General features: G+C 38.1%; 4 protein-coding genes across 4 annotated transcripts; 3 read left to right on the top strand and 1 right to left on the bottom strand.

Annotated features, from left to right (window-relative positions):
* Positions 1-1,776: 1,776 nt before the first annotated feature.
* Positions 1,777-10,539, top strand: LOC137939579 (UDP-D-xylose:L-fucose alpha-1,3-D-xylosyltransferase MGP4-like). The gene is made up of 7 exons (XM_068784854.1): positions 1,777-1,973; positions 2,094-2,711; positions 3,298-3,459; positions 3,614-3,829; positions 6,896-7,139; positions 9,659-9,711; positions 10,080-10,539. Exons 2-5 carry the CDS (start codon positions 2,235-2,237, stop codon positions 7,103-7,105), a joined length of 1,065 nt encoding a protein of 354 aa, XP_068640955.1. The 5' UTR covers positions 1,777-1,973; positions 2,094-2,234; the 3' UTR covers positions 7,106-7,139; positions 9,659-9,711; positions 10,080-10,539.
* Positions 10,540-12,308: 1,769 nt separating this feature from the next.
* Positions 12,309-14,401, top strand: LOC137939537 (uncharacterized). Its single transcript, XM_068784819.1, has 5 exons — positions 12,309-12,443; positions 12,524-12,577; positions 12,775-12,897; positions 13,142-13,334; positions 13,845-14,401. Exons 1-4 carry the CDS (start codon positions 12,381-12,383, stop codon positions 13,262-13,264), a joined length of 363 nt encoding a protein of 120 aa, XP_068640920.1. The 5' UTR covers positions 12,309-12,380; the 3' UTR covers positions 13,265-13,334; positions 13,845-14,401.
* A 505-nt stretch (positions 14,402-14,906) lies between these two features.
* LOC137939533 (UPF0426 protein At1g28150, chloroplastic-like) lies at positions 14,907-16,067 on the bottom strand. Its single transcript, XM_068784815.1, has 3 exons — positions 15,886-16,067; positions 15,639-15,764; positions 14,907-15,532 (listed from the first exon to the last, which is right to left on the bottom strand). The coding sequence occupies exons 1-3, from the start codon at positions 15,922-15,924 to the stop codon at positions 15,353-15,355; spliced, it is 345 nt and encodes a 114-aa protein (XP_068640916.1). The 5' UTR covers positions 15,925-16,067; the 3' UTR covers positions 14,907-15,352.
* Positions 16,068-17,433: 1,366 nt separating this feature from the next.
* LOC137939175 (uncharacterized) lies at positions 17,434-22,205 on the top strand. Its single transcript, XM_068784389.1, has 6 exons — positions 17,434-18,025; positions 18,210-18,308; positions 18,624-18,801; positions 20,283-20,380; positions 21,459-21,520; positions 21,625-22,205. The coding sequence occupies exons 1-6, from the start codon at positions 17,507-17,509 to the stop codon at positions 21,749-21,751; spliced, it is 1,083 nt and encodes a 360-aa protein (XP_068640490.1). The 5' UTR covers positions 17,434-17,506; the 3' UTR covers positions 21,752-22,205.
* The last annotated feature ends 3,315 nt before the right edge of the window (positions 22,206-25,520 follow it).

Genomic DNA, 25,520 nt, shown 5'->3' with positions numbered 1-25,520 from the left:
CGTGCCCGTCCATGGTCTGGTGTCTCAGGATCATAATTTTCCTTTGCGAACGAATTTTTTTTTTTTTACATAAAAGTTGTACAAATGTGTACAACATGCTCTTCCAAATAAAAACATCATTAAGTATGCCGCCACTTTCTTATCCAAAGAGTGAGTATTATGAATAATTTGATCACATGGGCTTAAGGCAAAACCTGAACTGAATTACTTATAAACAAAAAAGGGAGCCTTAGTTACAAATAGATAGATTAAAGCGATAGAGAGATAATAACTAGAAGGCATGCAATTTTCTCTCATTTTTATTGAAAAAAAAGGATTATGGACCTAAGTATGTCTAAGATTAGGTGCATTTGTATTTCAATTTAACCATCAAAATTGAATGAAGTAGAATAAGCTAGTACACGCAAGAGCCTCAAAAGTCTCACTAATAAGCTATAGAATGAATTTTTCAATACTTGAAGAAATCCCCTGGATATGGATAGGGACTTCTTTATAAGTGTCGTGGTCACATTAATATTAGAATTTTTGCATATGCTAATTAGGTAGGCTCTACAAATTATAGAAAATCTACCTTTGGTTGCTATAAATTTGTTGGACGAAATTTAGTAAGTTAAAAGGGTAATAAGTAAAATGTGCTTGCTTGTTCCAATGCAAAGCTAAAATACAAAGCCATGACGCATGCTAGAAATGAACTGATATGGACTAAGTCTTTTTTCTCTTAGTTGGTATTCAACAAAAAAATATTCTAACGAAACTCCATTGCAATAATAAAACAATTATCTATATAGCCTCTCCAATCGAATATTTAATGAAAAGAAAAAACACATAAGGTTGATTGTCACTTTATCATATAAAAACTGCAAGTTGGTTTTGTAAGTCTTTAATATGTTCCATCACAAGCCAAGTAGTTGACATGCCCACAAAGTTAGGAATTTAATTGAAGACTCTTAATACTACATGTTTCAAGCTAGGAATTTATGATGTTTTTGCACTTACTTGAGGGGTAGTATTAGAAGACAAGTAGAATGATGGCATACTTATAAGTTATCTTTATTCCCAACTCCTTATGTCAAAGGATAGTTATGTAATATTTCAAACTTAATTCATTATATATAGTTTATGGAGAAACCCTAATCCATCCATCCTCTCTTTTTCTCTCTCTCTCGACTTTACCTCTAACTTCGTTCCTCATCTCAAACCTCTCTCCTTCTTCTCCTTCCTTTACCTTGGTAAGGGTGGATTTGGTGGCCTACGTTTAGAAAATAAGTTTTCACCAAGCCTTTCCCAATTTACAACAACTCTTATACATCACTATTTGCGACACCTACTTTGTTCTTCTCCTCGAGTAATTCAAAGTCCTGGAAGGATACCACCTACTCTAAATGAGGGTAGTCTTCAAGGCAAGAGGGATGTCAAGATGGAGTTGTTCTAATTGCAATGTTAGCAGGAGTAACTATGAATTTGATCTTGTATGGAAATCAAGTTCTGTTCACATGAGCTATCAAGCAGCAGTTTTTTACTCTTAGCCTAGTTCTATGTCCATAAAATGTCCCAAATTATTTGTACCCCCAAGAGTTGCATGTACCTCATTTTGGAAAGACATGGTGGGAGACCTGCAGTGTAATTTATAAGTATAAACTGTACATTCCTTTGGGCGCACTGTAAAGGCAAAACATGTTTTAGTGTTAGCGTTTTCACGGGCGGGTGAAAGTAAAATTCCTATGTATTTCACTTTTGTTCTCCCGAGTGATTTCCCTGTCACTCGTGGCTCTCTTCCTCCCCCTCTCCCTCTTGCATTGCTCCCTCTCGCCCTGCGCCCTATCACTAGTGCCCCGCGTAAAGATTACTTTCAAAATTCCTGTTTATTAGCAAGATGCTACTGGTGCTTCTCGGAGGGGCGGAAGTGGAAACTGACCGACGACAGTCTTGATCGATATAAGATTTTTCTCAATTTCTTCAGGCTAAGCCTTTAAGTTATATTTATTTCCATATTAATTCCGTTATTTCAAATGAGCTTGACGAATCTGAACTGTCCATTTCAGCATTATTTTTTCCTTTGAAGAGGATTGATTCTTCGTTGTTTTCTCTGCTAGATGCGTCCACATTTTAATCGAACAACGTTAGGAAGTCTTCGAGAGGTTTTTCTGCTAAACATTTGATCAGGGCTCTGTCTATTTAGCTCGGATCACACCATTTCTGTTTTTAGCCATCTGAGTTCGTTATAGAGCGCCAAAATGTCGTCGTTACTTCACCAAAGACAGCAACAACCGCCTCTAGTGAATTCGTATCCTATCGCACCTCGATCTTCTTCTGCTCAAAGATCAATACCTCTTTTCAGTCGGGCAGGCCTCTTAGTCATGTTATCTCTCATGATTATGCTCGGAGTTCTTTTCCCATTGATGGACTTACCTGTGGGGCTTTTTTCTAGCAAGGCGAGCTCACTCTCGAGATGGCGAGATTATGGCCTATCTGAGGCGGTGAGCTTTGTCGCTAAGAATAGGACGATAACAGTTTGTGCCGTAAGCCAGCCGTATCTTCCCTTTCTGAACAACTGGTTAATCAGCGTCACTAGGCAGAAGCATCAGGAGAAGGTGTTGGTTATTGCTGAGGATTATGCCACCCTTTACAAGGTAAATGAGAAGTGGCCTGGTCATGCTGTCTTGGTCCCTCCGGCTCTTGATGCTCAGACTGCTCACAAATTTGGCTCACAGGTACATGGGTTCTCACTCTCTCTCTCTCTCTCTCTCCCCGAATATATTTTTATGCATGGAAAAGGACCAACATCAAGTTAAGAGATTAAATTGGGTCATGTACTCATCTTCTTTGAAAGGAATTTATATACATATACATGGATACCCAGCATCTCATGGACCCAATTTTCTTTATCATTATCTCACAATTGGCGTCCAGAGACACATACTAGAACAGGAAATATAAATTCAACCTTTAAATATGTGGCACCACAAAATGCTTTAGTCCTTAGAAGATCAGAAGTAAGCTACTACCAATACCATTTTATCAATTATTATTTCTCTTGTATGGTAAATCAGAGGCTTTACATTTACTGCCAGGCTTACTGAGACTGGCAAGGCAGATAGTTTGGGTGAGCAAGAAACATATGCAATACAGTGGTATTTTCCATGCAATGTTTAGTGTTAGAAGTGCCTATGACTATACTATTTGTTGCTCTATTGCCTCATACAATTCAATGGCGTATACTTGTTTGCACTTTACTTAGCTAGCTGTTGGAAGGAGGTTTCTTTCTTGCAGCTACTCTAATCTGATCCTATTCAACAGGGATTCTTCAATTTTACATCCCGTAGGCCCCATCATCTCCTCCACATTTTGGAGCTTGGGTACAATGTGATGTACAATGATGTTGATATGGTCTGGCAGGCAAATCCATTCCCCTATCTGCAAGGGAATCATGATGTATACTTCACCGATGACATGGTCACAGTAAATATTTTAAACTCACTCTTATGCTTTGACTTTTCATCTTTTCGTTGTGTTAGTTGCAATTTGGCTTGCCATTATAGCAGAAGAAGAATAAAGAATATAGAATAGATGTTTATCAAGTTGACATTGTCTATGCTTTTTGGTTGATTGATAGTTGAAACCTTTAAATCACTCTCATGATCTACCGGCTCCTGGGAAGAAGGGACGCACGTATATCTGTAGTTGCATGATTTATTTGCGGCCTTCAAATGGAGCGAAGCAAGTAATGAGGCAGTGGATTGAAGAACTCCAAGAACAGCCATGGTCTAAAGCAAGAAAAGCCAATGATCAACCTGCTTTCAATTGGGCTTTAAACAAGACTGCTAGTCAGGTTTTGTTTTTATTAGTAATTTGGAAGTTTAATATAATTCCATATAGTTCCTATGGTTGCTTTGTTCCCTGAGATACTATGATCATCAGCTGACTGAATAAACTACTTCCTCTCAATATATTTGCTTTATTACTGGCAATAAAATTATTGCTAGTCCTATGAATGTGGCTATCACTGTTTACTTATTGAAATTGAGTCTATCCCTGCTAAAATGATTAGTTTAAGTTAGGAAGCTTCTTCCTCAAAAATAATCACAAGATCTTTCCTAACCCAAACTAATGTGGGTATGATCTCTCATAATAACTCTTTCTTATTTAAATATTGGGAAATTGCATTAATCAAGTGACAGAAGTATGACAAAAAACAAACAAACAAAAGGTCTCAAGCCTCAAGAAAGTGTGAATTATGACAAATAAAGGACCATAAAAACAATCAGGATGGATCTTCCATGTTGACAACAAGATGCTGTAGTAATATCCCTTCCTTGGCTAGGACATCAGCTGTGAAATTTGCTGATCGGTGCATGTGTTATCAGGTTACTCATAAACCAGAGATCAGGTCATTTATTATGAGCAATTCTTGAAATCTCCTTAGTGCAGGGTGGCATCTAGCTAAGCTGATCTTGAACTAACATGAGCTTGAACTCAGCTTGACCTCTAAAACCTAGGCTCGCAATCGCAGGTTCAAGCCTATGGCTGAGCTTGAACTTGACTTGGCTCAAGCTTGAGAGCCTATGGAGCAATCGGAAAATTGCAAAAATGAATGGGGAGAATATGGTGATGACTTTGTGATGAACTTGGTGCTGTTGCACTGCACGCCGTTGCAGAGGAGTTCAGGAATTTGCAATGGAGCATGGCTATGTATAGTGGCCAGCTTAATAGCCGTAATAGAAAGAGCAACCAGAGAAATATGAGACCTGTGAAAAATGCCAATAGTACAAGTGGGAGAAGAATCAGGCAGTTAATAGTTTTCAAGCATCAACCTTACTCTTAGTTTTTTTTTGGATGAAGATGTATTTCTATTAACAAGAGAAATTTACCGAGGGGGAGGGAGCAAATCCCTTACAACAAGAGATTGCAAGGAAGCTCCCTCCTTGGCAAGCACATCTGTTGCCGAATTTGCAGATCTCGGAATGTGAGACCAAATACATGAAAAAGATGATACAATATCCAAAATCTCTTGGAATATGCCCAGTGCTTCCATGGGGGAGTGGTATTGCGCTGGCACCAACTAATCACAACTTTGGAATCCCCTTCAATGTGAATAGACCCACTTCAGTTGTCTCTGAAAACCCGAAGTCTATTAAGAAGGCCATGTAACTTTGCCGACGTAGAGTCTGATATACCTAAAGAACTAGCAAAGGAAAAACATTGATTTCCAGCTGAATCCGAAATCACGCCCCCAAAACCAGCGAGCCCTAGATTGCCGAGAGAAGAACCATTAAAATTCAATTTTAGGTAACCATTCTCTGGGGGAGTCTATTCCTTCATAACTTGGACCTTGGTTCCAATGTGCATCTTCGCCAAATTGCTCCAGTTGTCTCGATCAACCTTACTCTTAGTCAATCTTGGTAATCAAATAAAGCAAGATATCATGAGCTTAAAGAATAAAAACTTCACACAAAAGCAAGCATCTACTAAAAAATCGAGCAAGAGAATTTTACATTTGTAGTACAGCAACCTTCGATGTTTGAAGAACAAGTATTTTGAACCATGACAAAATTGATGACAAAAGAACAAAAAGATGGAGGAATTTGAACCAGAGGAACTCTTATGAAGGCGTGGGGAATTATCTATAATGACTGCATCAAACATTGATGGATGGCAAAACAGTGGGTAGGCTATTGAGGGAATGGAGAGTGAAGAGAAACGAGAAATGAGGAAGATTGGATGCAAATGGAGAAGTTAGAGAAACAATAGAGAAGATGGTTAGAAGATCAGGAGCTTACCTTCTGCACCAATCACATTTGATGTTCCAGCAGGAGAGGGAAAGGATAAGAGAGATTAGGGTATAAGGGTATTTTCGCAAGCAAAGTATGATAACAAGTCGGTTCACGAGCAAACAAGCCGAGCTTTGAAAAGCTTGAGCTCGGTTTGTTATACTTCACGAGCTTGGTTCTTGAGTGAAAAACAAACCGACCTGAGTTTTTATCTGGCCCAGCTTGAGCTGTTCACTAGCCAGCTTGACTTAGTGCTATCCCTACCTTGGAGGATTCAATGGGTCCTTTCCCCATGCAATTCCAACTGAGGAGTCTACTTCAATAATTAATGGTTTTGAGAAATGATCCCTGTATAAGAGCTCTCCTTGAAGAACAGCAGTGATCTTAAGCAAAGTAAAATCTCCTTCCCCATTTGAACCAAAATATGCTAGAAGAGGTGACCTCTTTTTTTCTGACAGTCCTACCAATACAGGCAGTCTCAGGATTACTCTGAGAACTCCCACCAAAGTTCAATTTAAGATAACCTAGAGGAGGAGTCTCAAGTTTCTATGTGAGATTGTCCAACAAAGATTAGCTCAAGATGTTCCAATGGTTCAACATGGTTAAACTACTTTTTATTCCCACAAGGCCATGTAGACCTGGGCTGCTTTTAACAGTTTTTCTATTTTTTCCTTTCTGATGTACTGAAGAAGGCTAAATGTGAAATTTCTTTTAAAATGGTTTTTAGAGATGTATCTTGTTGATGTTGTCAAGATTTATCCTGAAACTGAGGTTGATCATTCCAAGGAAGTAGGTTCATTTCTCTGTTAATGTAAAATCTGGAATGGCCCTCAACTTGTTCCACATTGAACAAGTTCGGGCATGTTAGCTGGATCAATTTTGGTTTCAACAGTTTAAAGTTTGACCAGGTCAGGTTTCATTTATGCAATGGGTCCAACCTTGTTAAACTAGTCTTGGTCCCAAAAGCCATCTATGCCTGGGTGGGTCTTTTGCAGTTTGCCTAATTTCCTGCTTTCTGATTGTATGGAAGGAGGTTAGATGTGAAATTTCTTTTGTTATTTTTTTGGAGTTGCACTTTGTAGATGGTGTCTTGATGTGTCCTTATACTGAACCTGGGAAGGTTGCAGGTGGATTTGTATCTGCTACCTCAGGCTGCATTTCCTTCTGGTGGGTTGTACTTCAAAAACCAGACATGGGTTCAGGAAACCAAAGGTTTGCATGTTATCATTCATAATAACTACCTCGTGGGTTTTGAGAAGAAAATAAAACGATTCTGTGAATTTGGCCTCTGGTCGGTGGACGATGGTGCCAGGGAATCACCACTTGGCAGGCTGTGAGGGATGTATGGAGAATGTGCTTCTATTTTCCACGGTAAGCTGCTTATCTTGTGTTGATCATTGCTTCATTGCATATACTTACTTTTTGAATGTGCTTATTGATCCAGATCATATCAACTAAATTATAACTTCTCAATCTATTCTTTCAGCAATAGCAAAGCATATTTTCCATTGTGTTGTGACATCAGCACGATAATTCTTCTCAAAGGGGGTGTGGTTCCAAATTTTTTTTTTTCGTAGAACCAAGAATCCAAAATTATAGTTTACTAGGTACATGTCAACTGTTCATTGATGTCATATGCCTCTTTGGTGTTTCTATTTTTCCAATAAATAAACGCAAATTACAAGTAAAACCATCAGAACTTACTATCAAATTCTTAGAAATAGGATAGCAGTTCACTTACAACAATAAGAGCAAAATAATCCATAGTGATTGGTGCTGTCAATGAGATTATATCTGAAGCGTTAAGAGAATTCTGAACCCAATCCATTATGAAACAGATATTCATTAAGGTCTTTATTGGATATCTGTCTCATCATGAGTTGAGTTCAGGTTAAACCCAATAACCTAACGGATATCCATTAATATCCTATTATATTCATATCTCCTCCTCTCTCTGCCATTGCTTTTTCTCTTGGCGCTATGCATTCTCCCCCCTTGCAACCTCCTGATCTCGATCCCGGATGAGTTAGATGACCTCACTCTTTCCTGCCGTGCTGTAATCTCTGCTTCCACCTGCCCTTACCCCAAGTTCGCCTTCCTCTTCCTCAGCGACTCCGACCTTTTCTTCACCCCTCTCTAAGCCGCTTCTTTCACGGCCATGAATGCCTTTTCAACATCTACAAATGGCTTTAGAGCTTTTAGAGCTTTTTGAACTTCTAGAGATTGCAACTTCCACCCAAAAATGTGTACAGATCCACAAAGTATGTCAAGTGTTTCTTGTTGCTCGACAACCATCTGAAAACAACGACTCCCTTCCCCGCTTCAGTTTCCTTTCTCCCCCAATAAAACCTATCTCCACTTGCCCACATCTCCGCTCAAGTCCTTATATTTTCTTGATGACAGTAATCTACAAACACAACCTTTCACACAGAACCTCTTAGCTTCAGAGACTTTTCATCTCAACAATACTTCACACTCCAACCAAACAACGCTTCGTGGCTTCATCAGCTTCAACGATTGAAAGACAACTCCTGCAGCATTTTCCCGCGGCAGCAAATTAATTTCAACTCCAACAGCCCTAGTTCCAGCCAAAAGATAACAAAATCGAGTTCCCCATACTCCACACTTCAGCCCCAGGTGATGAAATGCAGACTTTTTGGGTTCCCTTGTGCCAACAACTGGCAATTTGATCCAATTCTTGCCTACTCAGAGTCGGGAAGAAATGCGGAAAACAAACATCAAAATGGAGAGATTGAGGCAAGAAGAAAAATCTGCTCGCAGGAGCAGTTCTGTACATAGCGACTGAAACTAACGTACACTGTTGAGTTTAAGCCAACTGCAGCCAACCCATTCTTTATTGTGTGAAGATAAGGATTAAGGATTAGATTATTCCATTATTGAACACTGCTTGAAATAAATACGCGACTGGTTTTCTGTTTTCCTTTTTGAAATATAAGGCAGATAGGCACTCCTTTTCTGTTAAAATTCTGACAAAAAGATAAAATGGTAAAGTGTCTTATTTAGTTATTTTTATTTGTAGTAATAATACATTTTCTTTTATTAGCTATGGCCAATTTCTCTTACAACAGAAAGAGTGAAAGCATTTGAAACAAACTGGTACGATTCACATTACATGGATCAGTCTTATTTATAGGCTATTGTGAACTTTCTATTTAAAAAGCTCTCTCTGTTTTTGTTTCATCAAGTTAAAATAGTTTGTACCTCTTGAGAAGGTCTACTCTCCCTTGTTTGGGTTCTTCAAATGTGTTGTATAAAACTAAGAAACAGAAAAGTTCTTAAAGTTAAAACCAGAGAGGGGATAACTTTTAGAGCCTTGTCTGGGTATGCCTGCCAGGGATTGCAAACTCTAGGTACATCTTCATAAATAACTTTTGTGACTTTTACTAATTTAAATTCTTCAAATAATTTTTCCGTAATTTATATATTTTTGTTATTTATTTTTTCAATTGTATTAAATTTTAATTATTTTAAATATTTTTTTGTAATGTAAATTATTTTTCAGAGTATCTTTCATGTGACATATTTATAAACTTTTAAATATTTTTTTTGTAATTTAAATTATTTATAATAGTTTATTTTTTTATTTTTTTGTAATTTAAATTAAGTTGTGGAATTTATTGGATTCCATAGTGGGTCTTTATTGGAGATTTGAAATTGATTTGGATTTAGATAAATCCAAGTTATTGACACCCCTAATTGTGATTGGTAGTTTAGCTAGATGTAAATAGTTTTAACATAAAATTGTTTAATCTGGTGAATGGCATGAAGTTAGACGAAAGTAAAAGCATCCTTTAGTATCTCAAATTGCTTTTCTCCTATGATTGTATTTTGTTGCTGGGATATGATGTAGTTTCATCTTGCTTTTGCAGTGAAGACTTGTATTGAAGCTAATCAGCAAGATTTTTGCTCTACAAAAGAAGAGGTTGGTGCTTCTTACTCACCCTAATATAGAAAGTTTACAATGATAATGATTACTTCGATGTGTTCTAAGGATAATTTCTTGAATTTCTTGTTTGAATACAAAATTAAATAGGAATTACTCACCCCAATATAGAAAGTTTACAAGGATAATGATTACTTCAATGTGTTCTAAGGATAATTTCTTGAATTTCTTGTTTGAATACAAAATTAAATAGGAATTAGCATATTTCTTTAAGTTTGTAAGATATTTACATTTATGCATTCTGAGATTGATTTCTTGGATACTTTTTGAATTGAAAAATAATCAGAAATTAGCATATATTCCGTTGAATAGAAACTTACATGGCTGAATCTTGCATTGTTGCACAGGAAACATGGAGCTTGAACAAGGAAACTTCAGATATTGGAAGAGTTCGAAAAAGACCCTGTTGACTCTTGAGTAGATGGAGCTTTTAACTTATGTGAGAATATATTCGTTGATGGCTGTGGCTCTTCATGCTGGTTGTTAGTCATGGAGGACTTCAATTTTGTATGAAAAATGAATTTGTGTATCCCTTGTATCCAAATTGGTTAACTCTAGGAGAAAGTTTCTGATTGTTGGACCAATAAGAATTTAGTATACTAACTAGAGTTAGATTGTTAGACAATTTCACCTTCTAGTGATGCAGGATTACCACAGTATCCAGAATCGTGTTATTGGACTTCCTGGCTATGGCTATATCACCCTTGAAGTGTATGAACTAAGTTGGATGGTCAAAAGGGTATGAAGCTTTGGTTGGGGTAGAACTAACTTATAGAAGTGAACAATGGAGTGAAGGGAACTCTTGATCTTCATATTATGCCTCTAATACTAATGTTTAAGCTTTCAAAATGTTTTTTTCCCTATTTTTGGTCCATGACTATCCTTGAGATCATTTTAATTTTCCCCCAACTTTCACCACATAGCTAAACAATAGAAAAGATATCTATTTCTTTTTCTATGTTTTTCTTTTCTTTTCTTATTGTCTTTCTTCTCTTCTTGCATGTTCTCAGATCAAGTAAGGTGCGTTATTTATTTATCTTTTGAAATGGGATTTAGGCAGACTTCCTATAAAAGCTTGATTAGTTGATGATTTTTCAGTCATGGTGCTTCTTTTTATCTTATTTTATTTTATTTGTGTGCCTGCCTATTATTGCCACTGAAATGATCCGCATTTTTGCTGTATTAATCCGCTCAGTTCTATTTGGAACATTTGTCTTGGTATGAGAAACCATTTTCATTATTTGCAATAGAGGTTTCAGGATTCCCGGAATCCATTACTAGTTAAGTCAATGGAGGAGGTAGGTTGAGCCTCAACTATGCCTGATGGCTTTTGCTAAATCCTACTCTAACTTGCTGCAGGCATGGTGTTGGAAGATCAAATTCGATGCTAATGAGAGATCTTGAATGGCGGCTTGATTTCTATTCTCTTGCTTATTATCTACTTCAGGTTCAATTGCTCATTGATCTTCTGGATAGGAAGTTCACTAATAATAGAGATTATTACATAAGATGCAGGATACACAATCTTTTGAGAGAAGAAGGCATCGTATAGATCTCTTTTTTTTTATGTGGTGAGCTTTAAGACAAATAATCAGTTAATGAGTATCCGCTGCATGGAACCAAAAACTAGTACAAAGGGCGATGTCCTTTATGGGACTGTTGAATTGTTTGATTTAAATTTTTCTTGTTTACTCTCACCGGTACTCGTAGATTACAGGAAATGCTTCTTTTCACTGTGCACCATTCAATACCGAGTGTCCAATATTGTGCACCCTTGCTATAGAATTACTCTCCTTTACATTAAAGGTAATTTGTCTTCTTTTTACTTAATGGCTGCAGAAACTAGGGAGGCAAAAAGCTTCAGCAAGGGTCCCCTAAAGACAATTGGGCATAATAGCTGCTCAATTAGCAACAGTAGCTATCAATTTGAATAGGTATGATAGTAGAAAAGAAAGAGAAAAAAGAAAGAAGAGATTTTATCCTACCAGAGAAGCTAGTGGAACCCTTCCATTAGGGTCGGGAAATCTGTGAAAGAAACATAAAATCTGAAGAAGAAACTCCTAAGGATGGATAACACTGCTCTGATACGATGATAAATATGCAAGTTTGAGAGAGAGAATAAGGCGATAAGAGAGAGAAGTGAAGAGAAAAAGAAGAACGGAATAAACAGCAGGGGACCTTGCATAACCTGAGCAAAAGAGGCACTCCCCTAGCTGATTTCACTTGTCCGCTTTGTGGTTCCAGTGACGAAGCCGTCTACCATATCTTGATCATATGCCCCTTCGCTTGGCACATGTAGACAAAGTTCCTCAATCCCTTTTGATAAGCTACTGTGTGCTAGACTCATGGTCCCATGGATGAGTCTCGTCTCCTAACCTCTTCCTAAGCCAGGGACCCTCTCCATCCCTCTCTTCCTGCCCGTCGGGTTTTTTTAATAAATTATGTATATATAAAATGGTATGTTATTAATTTGTATACATTAGTAGGGCTACATAGGTAATTTTAATCATAATCCTCCTTTCTATTTGTTTTACGCGCCTTCATAATTGATCATAAACCCAAAACACGTATTTTGTTTTACCTGCGACGGTGGGTGAGATCTATTTCAGAAATCGTGCTACGGGCACTGTTTGAACGAAAACCTAGCGATGGGAGAAGAGAATTTCTCTTCGACTTCGACTGCAATCAGCTCTTCCAACATAGGCTTTAAGGTATGCCGTTCTGCTCTCTTTCTAATTATTGCTTCTGTTCCCTGCGAATCTTTCTAACGATTTTTTCTCCTATTCCATAGCTGCTTAAGAAATGCGGTTGGAAAGAGGGAACTGGACTTGGAATTGCAGAACAGGTTCTGTCTTGTTTCTTTATATGTTCAACTGTTTATCTATTTCTCGTTAATGATGATTGTTATGAACATTTTGGTCATACTTTCGTCTCAGTATCTGGTCATTCTTGTATATTGTTTAGGTTCTTCCTATATTGATAATCTTGATTTGTTTCTTTATTAATTAATTGCAACGAGCAATCGTTATTTTGTATGGACAGGGTCGGCTGGAGCCTCTGCAGCCGCAAGTGAAGAAGAACAAGCGTGGTCTAGGTTCCGAGGAGAAAAAGAAAAATTCAGCAGAAATAAATGATGTGTCTGCTTCCAAAATACAATATGAGAGTGTAAAGTCCTGCTTCAGCCAAACCTTTTTTTTTTTCTTCTCATTTTTTGGAACCTGGAAACTTTTCCGTGTTTTATTGGCCGAATTTCTGAACTATGCATGCACATGGGGTGTTTAGTAGATTCTGTAATCTTATGGTTTTTTTGATTAAAGAGTCCACTTCTAAATTGTTTATTTATCCGCTTACAATGATCATGATCTCAAGTGGACACTGATTTCATTCCTTTACTCATGGCTATTTATAGTCTAAAAAGAAAACGAAGGCTATGTCCAAAAGGATGAGGAAGATTGAAGAGCAGGAGAAGCAAATGCAAGAGAAAGAATTTGAGAGAGCTTTTTTCAGGGAATTCTGGCCAGACAACGTTTAAAGTCACCTAACATATTTAAAATCCGCAATGCAGCACTCACTTTGATCATGTCCATGGGGAAGGAGAACAGGTAATCAAGAAATTCTTTGGTGATTATACATTCCAAACTCGAATAGCTAAATATAAAATTGTATGACACTATTAACCAAAGTAAAAGAAATGTGAAACCATCTTTATGTGTAGAAAATTTGCAGCTTAAAGGTCATCAAACTGATTTTAAGGATACCAGTTTGAGGATATAGAAGACTAGTGTTTCCACTTTTGATGTTGAATGCATGTCCAGAGTGAGGCAAAGTTGTTCATACTGATTCACTTTATGTTCATACTCACTTTTGATGTATAGAGAACAGCTACTTCTCTTAAACCATTCACTTTATCCTACCGTTGGTACATTTTGTTGCAGTTATTGTCATGCTCTTCTTTATGTTTCTTATTGTTTATTTGGTATTGATAATCTATACACATTCTTATGTAGATAAATGAACTCAACACTTGGGCTATTATTGCCTAATTTTGTAGGCTATTATTGCTTAATTTTGTAGCCAAGATTTCAATTTTTTGATGTGGTTCTCTCCTGTAGGTGATGAATATGGTTGGAGAGAGAAGCATTTGCATCAGTTCAGAACCTGTGTAAATTGTATTTGCATTTTACAGCTCATCAAAGCATACACGGCCTAGCAGAATTATGTAGAAGTAATCAGTTCTTTTGTACTGGTTATGTTACACGATCCAGTTTTAAAGTTAGATGACAAACTATCGTGAAGTTGTTTGGTTTTCCAAGTCTTATGATTCCCACATAGGATATGCGCTTACTGGCATTTCTATCCAGCATACATGTCTCCAGAAGTGCAGGTGATGTAGGCAAAGGAAGCCGTTTGAAGTTGCCTACTACAGATAACACTACCCAGAGACTGCAGTTGCCCTATTTCACTGAGCACATCTGGGTTGCCGTTTTGTTTTGTCAATATTGAGTCTCTCGCTAGTAGAATCTTGATCCTTATTTCTGATTTTGTGATTCTAGTTCTGTAAAGAAGTGGGTTGGCTCTTGATGAGCTTAGTTCCATGTAATTTGTTCACGTCGAAGTATAATGTTGTTAATTAGTACCATTTTTTTCATTTTTTCCCCTTAAAAAAATTCTTGCCATTTTCCATTACACTTGTCTCGTCGTTATGGCTGTTGGAAGTCATTAGAACATAAAGATTTAGCACTGCTAGGAGGCTCTATTCAAGTTTCATGCTGTGGTTGTTCCAACGATAGTAATCTTCAGTATGGCAGGGATCTTTATGGTTAATAATGATCCCTTTGTCTATCACAGCGTCCCCTGGAAAAACAGTGGACTTCTCATTTGTTCTTATCAGCCTCTCTCCGTCTCTCTCGTTCATCCAGAAAAGAGAATTTCATAGAAAGTGGCTCTTTATTCAACAAGAAAGATTCTTGTAGGGAGTCACTCTTTCTTCTTATTGATCAAGAAGAAGCTACTTCTAGAAACCGTTTGTCAATATTTTACTAGATGAATTGTTCTTCGCTGTGCTGAGCCAAATAGACAGTAAAGATCCTCTCTTTCTGCTTCATCTTCTTGCAGATAATATCGTACATGGGCAAATGTTGTCACTCCTATAATTCTTGTTGGAACATCATGACTGTTCCATCTATGTTATATTTGTTATTTTCAGTTTGCTGAACCACCATTTCAATGGCCAGTCTTCCTGGCGTGATGCTGTGCACACAGACGATCTATGCATAGAATAGATATTAAAAGAAATAACAAAAGATCCGAAGTGTAGGTTCAGTTGAGCCATCCAGTAGTAGTTCAAGTGCTTCAATGGAGGCTTCCAAAGGCTAAGTCCTAGGAGTATGACTCTATGAATTGCAGCTGGTTTATTGTGATTTAATTTTCAAGATTTAAGCATCATTAAGTACAGGCCGCGCACGAGAATGGTACACCAATTCTGGAACCCAGCAGCACGAGATGAATAAATCCATTATCTCATTTGCACCAGGAATATTTTTCTGATAGCTTGATTGTTCAGAGGGAAAAGAAAGCAACTACGAGCTCATATATCCATTTTGATATAGTATAAGCTAGTTTATTCAATCTCTATCTGTTGCGGCGAGTCTTCCAGAGGGTTTATTCCTTTCTCGTCAATTTCATCCGCCGTGATTCCAGATGCTTCAACAGTCCTCGTAAGCCATTCCTTGAGAGGATCCTCACTCAAATCGAGCCTCAGAAATCCCGCAAGCATCCCGCTCATAAAGGCAACAGGTTCCTGAAAACAATTTCATCGAGTAAAAATGCCAATTTCCTAAATTAATCAGGTTTTCGGCGTACGAGTCGGAGAAGGTCGGGCAAAGTAGGAAGCTGCTCAAGTTTACCTTAAGAGCTTCCTTGACAATGGGTTCTTCAATAGGATTGAAAAAAGCCTTGACTCTAAAACCACCCAAACGCGTACGCCGTCTCAACGAGGAGGAGATAACCGCACCCAAAGCGGTGGACTTCCACTGCACAAAGATAATTCCCGAGAGAGAAACTATGAAGATAACACCCGCAGTTGTAGATTAAACTAAGAAGTGAAGAAAACCCGCTACAAGAGGAGCAACGGGGAGGAAAGGGAAGACTCACCACGCATGGGGAAGTCGGGAGGAAGAGCGCCTGCGCCATCAGACCGCTACCGCTCGCTATTGTTTGGATTATGATTTCGCTCGTGTCTCGAAGCGTCTAATGCAAGCGCAACCCGCAAGGAGTCTGAGAGGGCTTATCTTCCTTCAGTGTCTCTCACTGTTTTTCTTTCCTCAGTAAATTACAATGTGATCTAGATGTAATTCTTTGGAGACTAAAACAGAAGACTTTTGGGGATTTTAATTTCATAAACCAATAAAATTCAAGATCTTTGTATTCATTAATCTATGACTATTATTTAATACTCCTAGACTTTCTTTTGTAATTCTACAAGTAGATAATTTAAGCATAAGACAACGAATAAACCAACTTTTTTGGAATCCTTTACTTTGTTTGCACTGCCTGTACCAATTACACTTGAATATCAATAAATGACTGTAGCATCACATGTATCTTAGAAGTCCTATAACATAAGAATGCCAAACAATTAGGGTTTAATCAGTCATGAACATACAACATTTTGCCAAACAATTGTGGACAGACTGGTGTTATCTTCAAAGAGCTTTTGATATCATTAGGATTCATGTCTTTGTTATTTCATTTTTTTAATCTGATGTTTGTCTTTTTCTTCTTGCTTTTAGTCCTGGGATCTGAAGGCACAGAAAACGTTGTAATGTCCTTGCATTGCTAACAGTTTTCATAGGCATTTGAATGTTTTTTCAAGAGCACAGCTGAAGAAAATAGGACGACTACTGTTGAAAGTAATCGATTTTGTTGGAGATAGTAAACTTGCCTCAAACCTCGTTAACACTCTGATGTCTACTAAAAAGCAGATCCTTTGATCATTCGTGTGTATTAATATGCTGCTTATTGGTCTACCATTTATGTTTTCTTTAGGAGAGTTTGGTATTTATGCATTATGTGGTGATAGGGTTGCTGCCAACTTCATTTTTCATTTCCCATTCTCGATGCTTTTTCCGTAAAAATAAGAGGTTTCTATATGCCAAAGGGGTGTAATCCATTTCTGTTTTTTCAGGGGTCAGACTCTGTGCATCCAGATGCATTTTCTAAAGATGTTTTAGTTGGCAAATGATAGTGAAAAGGAGGATGAAGATGTCCAAGACTACAAATTTATAGCCCCGGAATGTTCCAAAGAACAAAAGTCCAAGCTCGTGAAGTGATGTGTCTCTGTTAGACACAGAGCTCGAATGGTTCCCGATCAACTCTGGCTCTCTGGGTGTCTGCTGCTCGAATGGTTCCCGATCAACTCTGGCTCTCTGGGTGTCTGCTGGGAAATTACCAGATGTCTCGTTACTTCAAAAATATGTTCCCGATCAACACATTTGTATTGATTAATCTACGTGGCATTATTCTATAAGGCTCACGTATGAAAACCTGAAATTTAATTGAAATTTCTTGGCGTTGCAGCCCGTATCAGCAGGGGAGCTGTTGGGCTGACGAGGGACATGGGCCTGAGTGTGTATATGCCTTTCATCGGTTTCTTTTTATCGCATAAAATCCAACTTCTCGATGAAGAGAACAGGGAAAAGGCCGGCCTGACCCGGTTGGCGGAGAAGGAAGACACCGCGCCTCCTCACCCCACAGTCTCTTCCTGTTCCTTTCTATGGCAACTCATTCTCACCAGCTCTTGGTAATGGCCTGCGCCGGCCCCGCCGACACTAAGTTGCGTCTTTGTTCGCAGCAGCTACGCAGCTGCACCTCCACTTCACTATCTTCCTCCTTCCTCTCGGTCGTTCCTTCTCTTCCACGGATCCACAGACAGGGACAGAGAACCCCCCTTTTAGTAATGGCAAAAGCGAATACAAATGAACCTGCTAAAACTGTCGACGCAAAAACCTCTAGCCAGTCATCCAAGACTAAAGAAACACCTAAAGTAGCATTAGAAGAACAAGTAGAAGAAGAGGAGGTGGAGGAGGAGCTTCCCTGGATTCAAGAGAAGGCCTTGGACCTCGTCGAGTTCACCGGCACCGTGACCCAAACCATTCCTGGGCCCAGGGTGGGTCGGAGTTCCTTGCCCTGGATTCTCGCCATCCCCTTGGCCTATGTAGGTCTCTCATTTGTCATCGCCGTCATAAAGACAATTAGGAAATCCAGTTCTCCAAAATTCAAGAGAAAGAAGCTGGTGAGTGCTTTTGTTTGTCTAATTCCTTGTTCTCCGTTAGAAGTGACATTATTGATGTCTTTTAGAAGGCTTTTGTTTCTTCTCTGGCAATTGGAAATAGTGTAAGCCAATACATGGATTAGGTTTATCTTTGAATAGTAGTTCAAATGCTCATGTTGTGTTTTTTTTCAACTTTAATGATTAGAGAAATAAGAACAGTATGCTAGTGAAATCATTGGACGACTTGTTTCAAAAGGGAAGAGATGAAGTGCAACAGGCGGCTGTTAAAGGCTTTATGCAAAAGGTATGACATGAATCTTTTCTTTTAATTCCGGTATAGCCACCTTTTAGAGCACAATAAGAATGAATTACTACTTCTTCGACTTGCATGTTTTACATATTTTTAGTTGCAGGTGCCACATTGATGTCTTAATTGACATAACTTTTTTATTACAATCTCATTATCTTTTTTTCGTTTAACTTAATTCCTTTAAATCAGAAACTTAGGCTTAGGCTGATGGATTTGGAGGATGATTGCGGTCCCTAATCCATCTATTATAACATCCTAAAGCCATTGCATTAAGTATCTGGACATGGTTTAACACAGGGGTCTTTTCAGACAGGTTTTAGCATGGAGGAAATTTTGAGGAAGTACATAAGATATGCCCTGAATGAAAAGCCATTCAATCCTGACTTAGTTCTGGACCTTATACATCTTAGAAGAGCTACAATGCTAGAAGATACTAAAGTTGCAGAAGTTCTAAATGAAACTTCAAGGAGAATTGTGAAGGAGTTAGGTAATTTCAAATTTTCATTATGTTTATTCCTCTGTCTCATGACAATCTTTAAATTCTGTTATGTAGCTACCAAGTATTGCCCCTCCTAAGTATGAAATGTCACATGGTTGGATTATTTTATTGTATGTGCAACCAGGTATCATTTACAGTTATCTCCTAAAATCATGTTGGGTATGCTCGTGTAGTTCCTGCTGTTTTTTCTTCTCATCGGAAGCCACTAATAATTACAAGGGCCTATTGTTGGGCTTTCTTTTCTGGTCTGCTTTAGTATCTGTTTTTTAGTAGCTTGATGTGTTTTGTTCATCGCATTTTTTTAATTGTTCTTTTTCCTTGTTTACTTTTTCATTAATTAGTAAAGAATACAAAGAAGAGGGAGAAAGCCAGCTTCAAGCCATGGGATACAGGAGGAAGAGAGTTAGACAACAACTTGCTGACACAAGTCTTTTGGCATAATACCAGTGAGATAATTGGTTTCCCTTAAGAGTTTGTTTGCCAAAGACCACAAGAGAGCAAAAATATCAACAGTTTCTTCTAGTATGTATTCCAAACTTTTAGGGGGGTTGAGAGATTCCTTTCTTTTTGATAGTGGTTGAACGATTCGTATAATCTGCCTCATCGCCACAGCGAAGCACCAACAATTACTAGAGAAGATGGTAAGAAAATAATGCAACCTAATGCTGAAGAGACTGGATTTATTGCTTTGGTTGAGTGCACACCTCCATGCTATTGTGAAGAAAAGAGGCAAGCAGCACACTCGACATTCTTTATGGAACAGCATGCCCAGGTTTATAATCAACTACATCAAACTACAATCTAGGGGGAACCCAAAGGGAAACAACAAGTTAAGAGTAGCCTCAGCAGTAGGATGCATTGAAGTTGCGCCAGGTCCATCACTACAGTGCTGATTGATATTGGGAAGCCTTTTTTTCCAAGTCAGAAGTACAGGATCTTGCAAGTCTATAACCAAGTTAGGATTATTCATACACTAACAACACCCTCCTGTGCCTAAATAACTAGCTTGAGACATGGAGCACTTACACAGGTTCGAGGATGATAGGGCTTTTACTAATGTACAATATGAAAAGAAAAAAAGGCGTGTTGAATGGTTAAAGCTACAATGAGAGTAACTGAACTTAATCCTGTTCAAATTCTTTAGAGCTGTAGGTGCATTGATTTCTGCAATTTCATTTCTGGATAATGTGGCAATTTAATGTCCTAATGAGTCATAAAGTCTATGGAACCAATTAAATACTTATGGAAAGAAAGAGAGCTGCTGGTATCCTTTACAAAAGCTTAGGTCTGATAGGCTGCTATATTGCATGTCTTGTATTTACAGTATGTATAATACTCACTTGATTTGTCATGTAACTTAGCTGCTAAAAGCCTTGGCATGAAGATTTTGTCCCGTGAAGAAAATAAAACACGTACAAGCAATCTGCTCAATGTCCTAGGTTTCTCATTATGCTTTTGTGTTTTTTCAGGTCCAGTTGTAATGGATACTTCTGGATTTACTGAAAAAGGTCTCAAGCGAAAAATTGCTGTTCAGGCGCTCTTTGGAAAGATTCTCTATCTTGCTGAGGTATGGTGCTGTTCAACTTCCTTCTCAAAAGTTCTGTTTTCCTTTTGTTTTTGTTCTGGCTACAACAGTTGCTGGACACTACACAACACAATGGAACTTCTGTTAATTTTCTCTCTCTAAAGACCCACCCCTTTTTCTGTCCTTGTAATTTTTCTCTTCTGACTTCTGTTTGGAGTGTGGATTGGGCTTTCAATGGATTCTTTCTTTCTTTTTTTTTTTCTTTTTTCTTTTTTGGAGGGGGGGGTGATATTTGCATCTTATAGGAAACTGGACAAGGGAGTAAAAAGTTGTTTATCTGATCTCAGCAACCTGCATCATGCAAAATCACATGCATTCTGTCTTATAGATTATTTGTGTTTTACATACAAATGCTCTCCAAAGATACATTTTAAAGATTCTCATTTAATGGGAGTTATGTTATATCTCAAAATCTAGAGCAAAGTGCTTATAATTTTTTTCTTTGATAATAATGAGAAGGTGGAATCCATTAAAAGAGCTCACGAGGAAGGAAAGAATACATAAATGAAAGATACAAGATGAAAATGAAAAACAGCAAAGCAAGATCCTACAAAAAATGGTGCCAAGGAAAGATCAGATTGGGAGCAAAGAGCTTGTAGTTATTTGTTGAATTACATGAGTTTCAGTCTTCATAGTCGGCTAACTGAGATTAATGATGAACTTTTGAGTTTTTATATATTAAATTTGAATCATCATTTTTGCCTTCCCCCCCCACCCCCAAAAAAAAAAAAAAACTTGCGAGAGCAATGCCCAAAAGCTTGTGTTGAGATGATAGAAAAGTGTGGAAGGCCAAAAAGTTGGTCCCAGTTTGCGTCATTAATTAACTGATCAGCCTGAGATTGTGGAGCCCAAAAATTGCTGTATGTGATGAATGATCTTTTGAAAGAATTGCCCCTCCCCCTCTTCTTAATAAAATTTTGCTTTATCTTTTCACAGAAATATTGAGTCTCATTGCCCTGCAAAGTTGCACTCTCCCACTAGGTTGCTCTGTATATATTGGTCGACGTGTTAAAGACTCTTAATTGCTTAATTAATTTCCTCATCTTTTGCTGTGTTTTAGCTGCCGGAGTTCTGCTCAAGAGACAGCTCATTAATAATCAAAGAAATATTTGGAGTGACAGAGTATGGCCCTTCCAAATGCAAAAGTGTTCTCCTTTGTATTCTTTAACCCATTGTGTTCCCTGTGCTGATAAATTTCCTTCAAAAATTGTTTTGCTTGTCTTCAGTGAGGATGCTGACTTACTTCGGATTCACACACTCTCCGAGGCTGGTGATGTCAGTTCTCTTGAAAAGATGATTGATGGTTCTGATTCAGAAGAAGAGACTAACCCAGAAAAACCAAATGATGGATGAGACATTTAAAGAACAGAGCAAAGAACAATATCCACTCCTGAATTCATGCCAAGTTTGCCAAGAAATTGAGAGCCAATTCATAGGAGATGATCAGGGAAGTGTAAGGATTGCGATCCCTGTTGATAAAAGTTGTGTGTAAGATTGTCAAGAGTAGCACAATCTTGTCGAAGAGTATAAGCAATGTTTCATTGTCGGCATTGAATGTTTGAACAAATTAGCCCAAGAAAGACTTATAGAGTCCGTGTCTTCACTTCAGCAACTTTCTTATCCTTATGCCTTTCAAAAAAAAAAAAAAAGAAATTTTTTGTTATAGAGAACCTTAATGTGGACTTCCTAGTTTTCTGCTGCATCTTCTCTTTGCTTAAATGACCAGAGGATCATCGATCAGAAAATGGATACTCTTTTGGGTTTTCGTTCTTTATTGAGTTGTTACTTGAAATAAAATTTCATTTGAGATTGGTAAGACTTGTGTTAAAATTCTTTTTCTTTTTTATAAATTCTGAACAAATTTGTGATCTATCTGTATCTGGAGATTTCCTCGATCTTTCTTATTGCAGTTTTTATATTGTTTTTCCATTGTTAGATTCAGATTTTTTTTGGCTGTTTTTTTCGACTTTTTTTTTTTTTTTTTTTTGGGGGATTGGTGTAGATTGGAGTTCAGATAATTATCCCATAGATCAGGATTCAAATATCCGTTTTTCGGATGTCTGAATATTTTTAGAATTGGATAGTGTTTATATACAATCCTTATCATCTAATCCATTTACTGCCCCTACTGAATATCAGAACAGTATAAGCGGAAATGAGATTCCCCTATGAAGACCTCTCTTTTAAACCATTTAGCCATTTTCCCCTGAGCGAGTTTCAACCCACCCGACATTGAGTGCCCATTTCATTTCAATTTCCCCTTTCAGTTGTTCTATTTTTCCATCTCTCCTTGCCTTAGGCCTAGCCTCCGTGGGCAATGAGCAACTCTAGCATGGAGTTACCCCTCCCGTCAGACCTCCATCTGCCCTTGCCTTGGCTGCTTGTTGACTTGCCCATCAGTCTACTGCATTTCTGTGCTTATGGGCGCGACCTTGTCTTTGCAACTCTGTTCGACATAGCCTGTTTGCTCGTTTTTGTCTATTTGTCACCCCCCAATAGTCTTAGCATTAGAAAAGAACAAGGAAGATGACAATACTTGTATTTCTCCTCTTTTCACTTCCATTCTTCTCGATGCATCGTTGGTTTCAGCAATATGGTTTTAGGTACTCTCGTTTTTTCTATCGATCCTTATCTACATATTCTCTTCTCTTTTCTTAGATCTATCCATCAGAGCAATATTATATGTTGCCACTAACCACAATATTCTCACTAAGAATACCCAAACCAATATAAAAGGGATCTATAGATTCAAAAGCACAGAGGCTAAAAAAATAAAATAAATCTGTAATCCATTTGTTGATGGCGAATGATACCATCACAAGAGAGTTCCCATTCCGCATGCTTTCTTTTGCTTTCAGCAAATCCAACTCGTTTCTCTCTTCTTCTTCTTCTTTTTTTAATTAATTCTTCAAAATTGAGGTACAAATGAATTCTCAAAAGTTTTCTTTTTCTTTTCTTTGCTCTTGCTACAACAGTTGCTGGACATTAATCTCCACGGCACTGTGATGGAAGTTGTTTTCCTTTTATTATGCTTTCCATTTTGATGCATGGTTAGGAATCGTTATGACGATTATACCTGGTAAATCAGTACTCTTAAATCATGTTTGCTGGTTAGGAAATGGAACAACCTTGACGCGATGTATCAATTAAGCAAGTCATACTCTCACCTGACTTTGAATAACTCGGAAGTAGTTGCTGGGTTTCTGCTTCATCTGCGAACCCAGAAATCTGATCTCAAGATTGTAACAGGATTTACAGACAAAGAACTGGCTCTCACTGCGTTTTAAGTTCATCTGTCATTGAGTAGGGATGCCGTGGAATGTGGCTCAAGCTTGAAAAATGGAACCACCGGGGCCTTTCGACGGGACAGCCCGCCCAATAATAAAATCACCAACAGTGAAAATAGGTAGTAATTAGCAAATCCCAGTCTCCTGTGGTTTAGATGTAGCAGAAAAGGCCGACAATGTCCGGTATCCGTTGAGCCCATTCTCACGTGGTTACATAAAATAAACGTTAACATTAACTTACACTAGATCTTACTTTATGCATTTATTTTTTTCTTCTTTTAATTTTAAAAACAAACCGAGACGATAATTCATCTTCATATTCTTCGTCTTTAACCAGTTTCAGCTTGCTGTCTCGCTTGCATCACTGGTACTGGAGGTGATCGCCGGCTACCCAGCTGTACGCTTTGAAGTTCCGGAAGTCTGACCACCAGATTTTTGTTTGTTTGGAAGAGAAAGATTGACAGCTTTATTGAGCTGTGCTCCGCATAGAAACTGCGTTATTTAATTCCTCAGTTTTCGTTTTGAACAAGGGACTTTGGACTTTGTGGAGGTACCTTGAATTAAGTAGGTAAGTAGAAGGACCCAAACTCTATACCAGAAAAGAGTAGTTTAGGTCGGTTGACTGCAAATTGCAGCACAGAGCCGAGTCTTTCTGCTTGGGGAGGACAATGGACTACTCGGGGCCTGGGCTACCTTTCGAGAAGCAGAATAGAAGCCTCAAGGGGATGGCGGAGAGGCAATAATGGTATTCAATAATTGTAATACGTGCAGAAAAGACACAGAGAATCGACGAAACTGACGCTCTAACGGGTTCTTCCTCCGTTTCTTGTCTTCATATGTCGGTAGACAGCAGAAGAGAAATCCCATTTCCTCGTTCTTTCCTTTCCTGCGAGTTCCAATCATCTTATCTATCCAAAGATAGAGATTTCCTGCGTTTATTGCACTACATTCTTTTTATTTTCTCTTGTTTTTCTGACGAGCAAAATCTACGATGACCAGATTCACTCAGATCCTAAGAAAGGGATATAGAACTTAATCAAATTGAAGATAGATTTCAATTTGATTTCTAAAACTTGCTTTTCGGATTAAATCTTCCTTAAAAGTCTACTGACTTCCAATTAAGATATTCTGTATCAGATTCCTTGCAACATGATCTAAAGGATTTTTCGCACGTCGAATGACCGTGGAATTTCATTTACTTGGTAACACTTGCGGAAACAACGCTGAATTATTTATCGAGATTAGCAGCAGAAGCGTGAAGATCATAGTTGAGTATTTGCCCACCCTTCGTAATGGGGTTCTCACCCGTCTCCCGCCTGTAATTCAGGTGCCTGCTTCTTGACCAAACTGGTCAGCCAGGGAGAAGAATTCTTTGATTATCAGAATCACAGAAGACACGCGGCGGTAAAAATAGAAGCTTAAGCAGCAACGGTCTCTCGTCCCTGTTTATTTATTTCTTCTTCTTTAATCCTCGCTGAACAGTAATTAGAGAAATCTTCACATTTCCCCTTTAATGAGAAATGGACGCTACCCAGAACCAGAAACTTTTCCGAAGGAAGAGGGGATTCAAGATTGCATCATCTCGTTGTGTTCATGTCAAATTTGGTTGAGAGCAGTAAACACCAATCCAGATTTCATCCACGGAGACATACAAATGAAGCACAAATTATTCAGAATATGATGATCTGTCCTTGATTGGACAAGTTCAAAATGAAACAAAAAGAAATTAAGGCGTCGAGTGGAGAAGACAAGATGAAACACGGAAATGGAGGTCAACTTGTATCCCACGTTTGGAGGATTTCGTGCTCCTCACCGACTTGCTTACGACACCGCAC

This window comes from Aristolochia californica, unplaced genomic scaffold (assembly GCF_029961685.1).
Source record: "Aristolochia californica isolate CCGP_79_NKW_82.1479 unplaced genomic scaffold, dmAriCali1.0.hap1 SCAF_8, whole genome shotgun sequence".
In the NCBI taxonomy this organism is placed as follows: domain Eukaryota; kingdom Viridiplantae; phylum Streptophyta; class Magnoliopsida; order Piperales; family Aristolochiaceae; genus Aristolochia; species Aristolochia californica.
The sequence above is the reverse complement of the archived record's forward strand: the minus strand, read 5'-3'. Positions and strand labels throughout refer to the sequence as shown.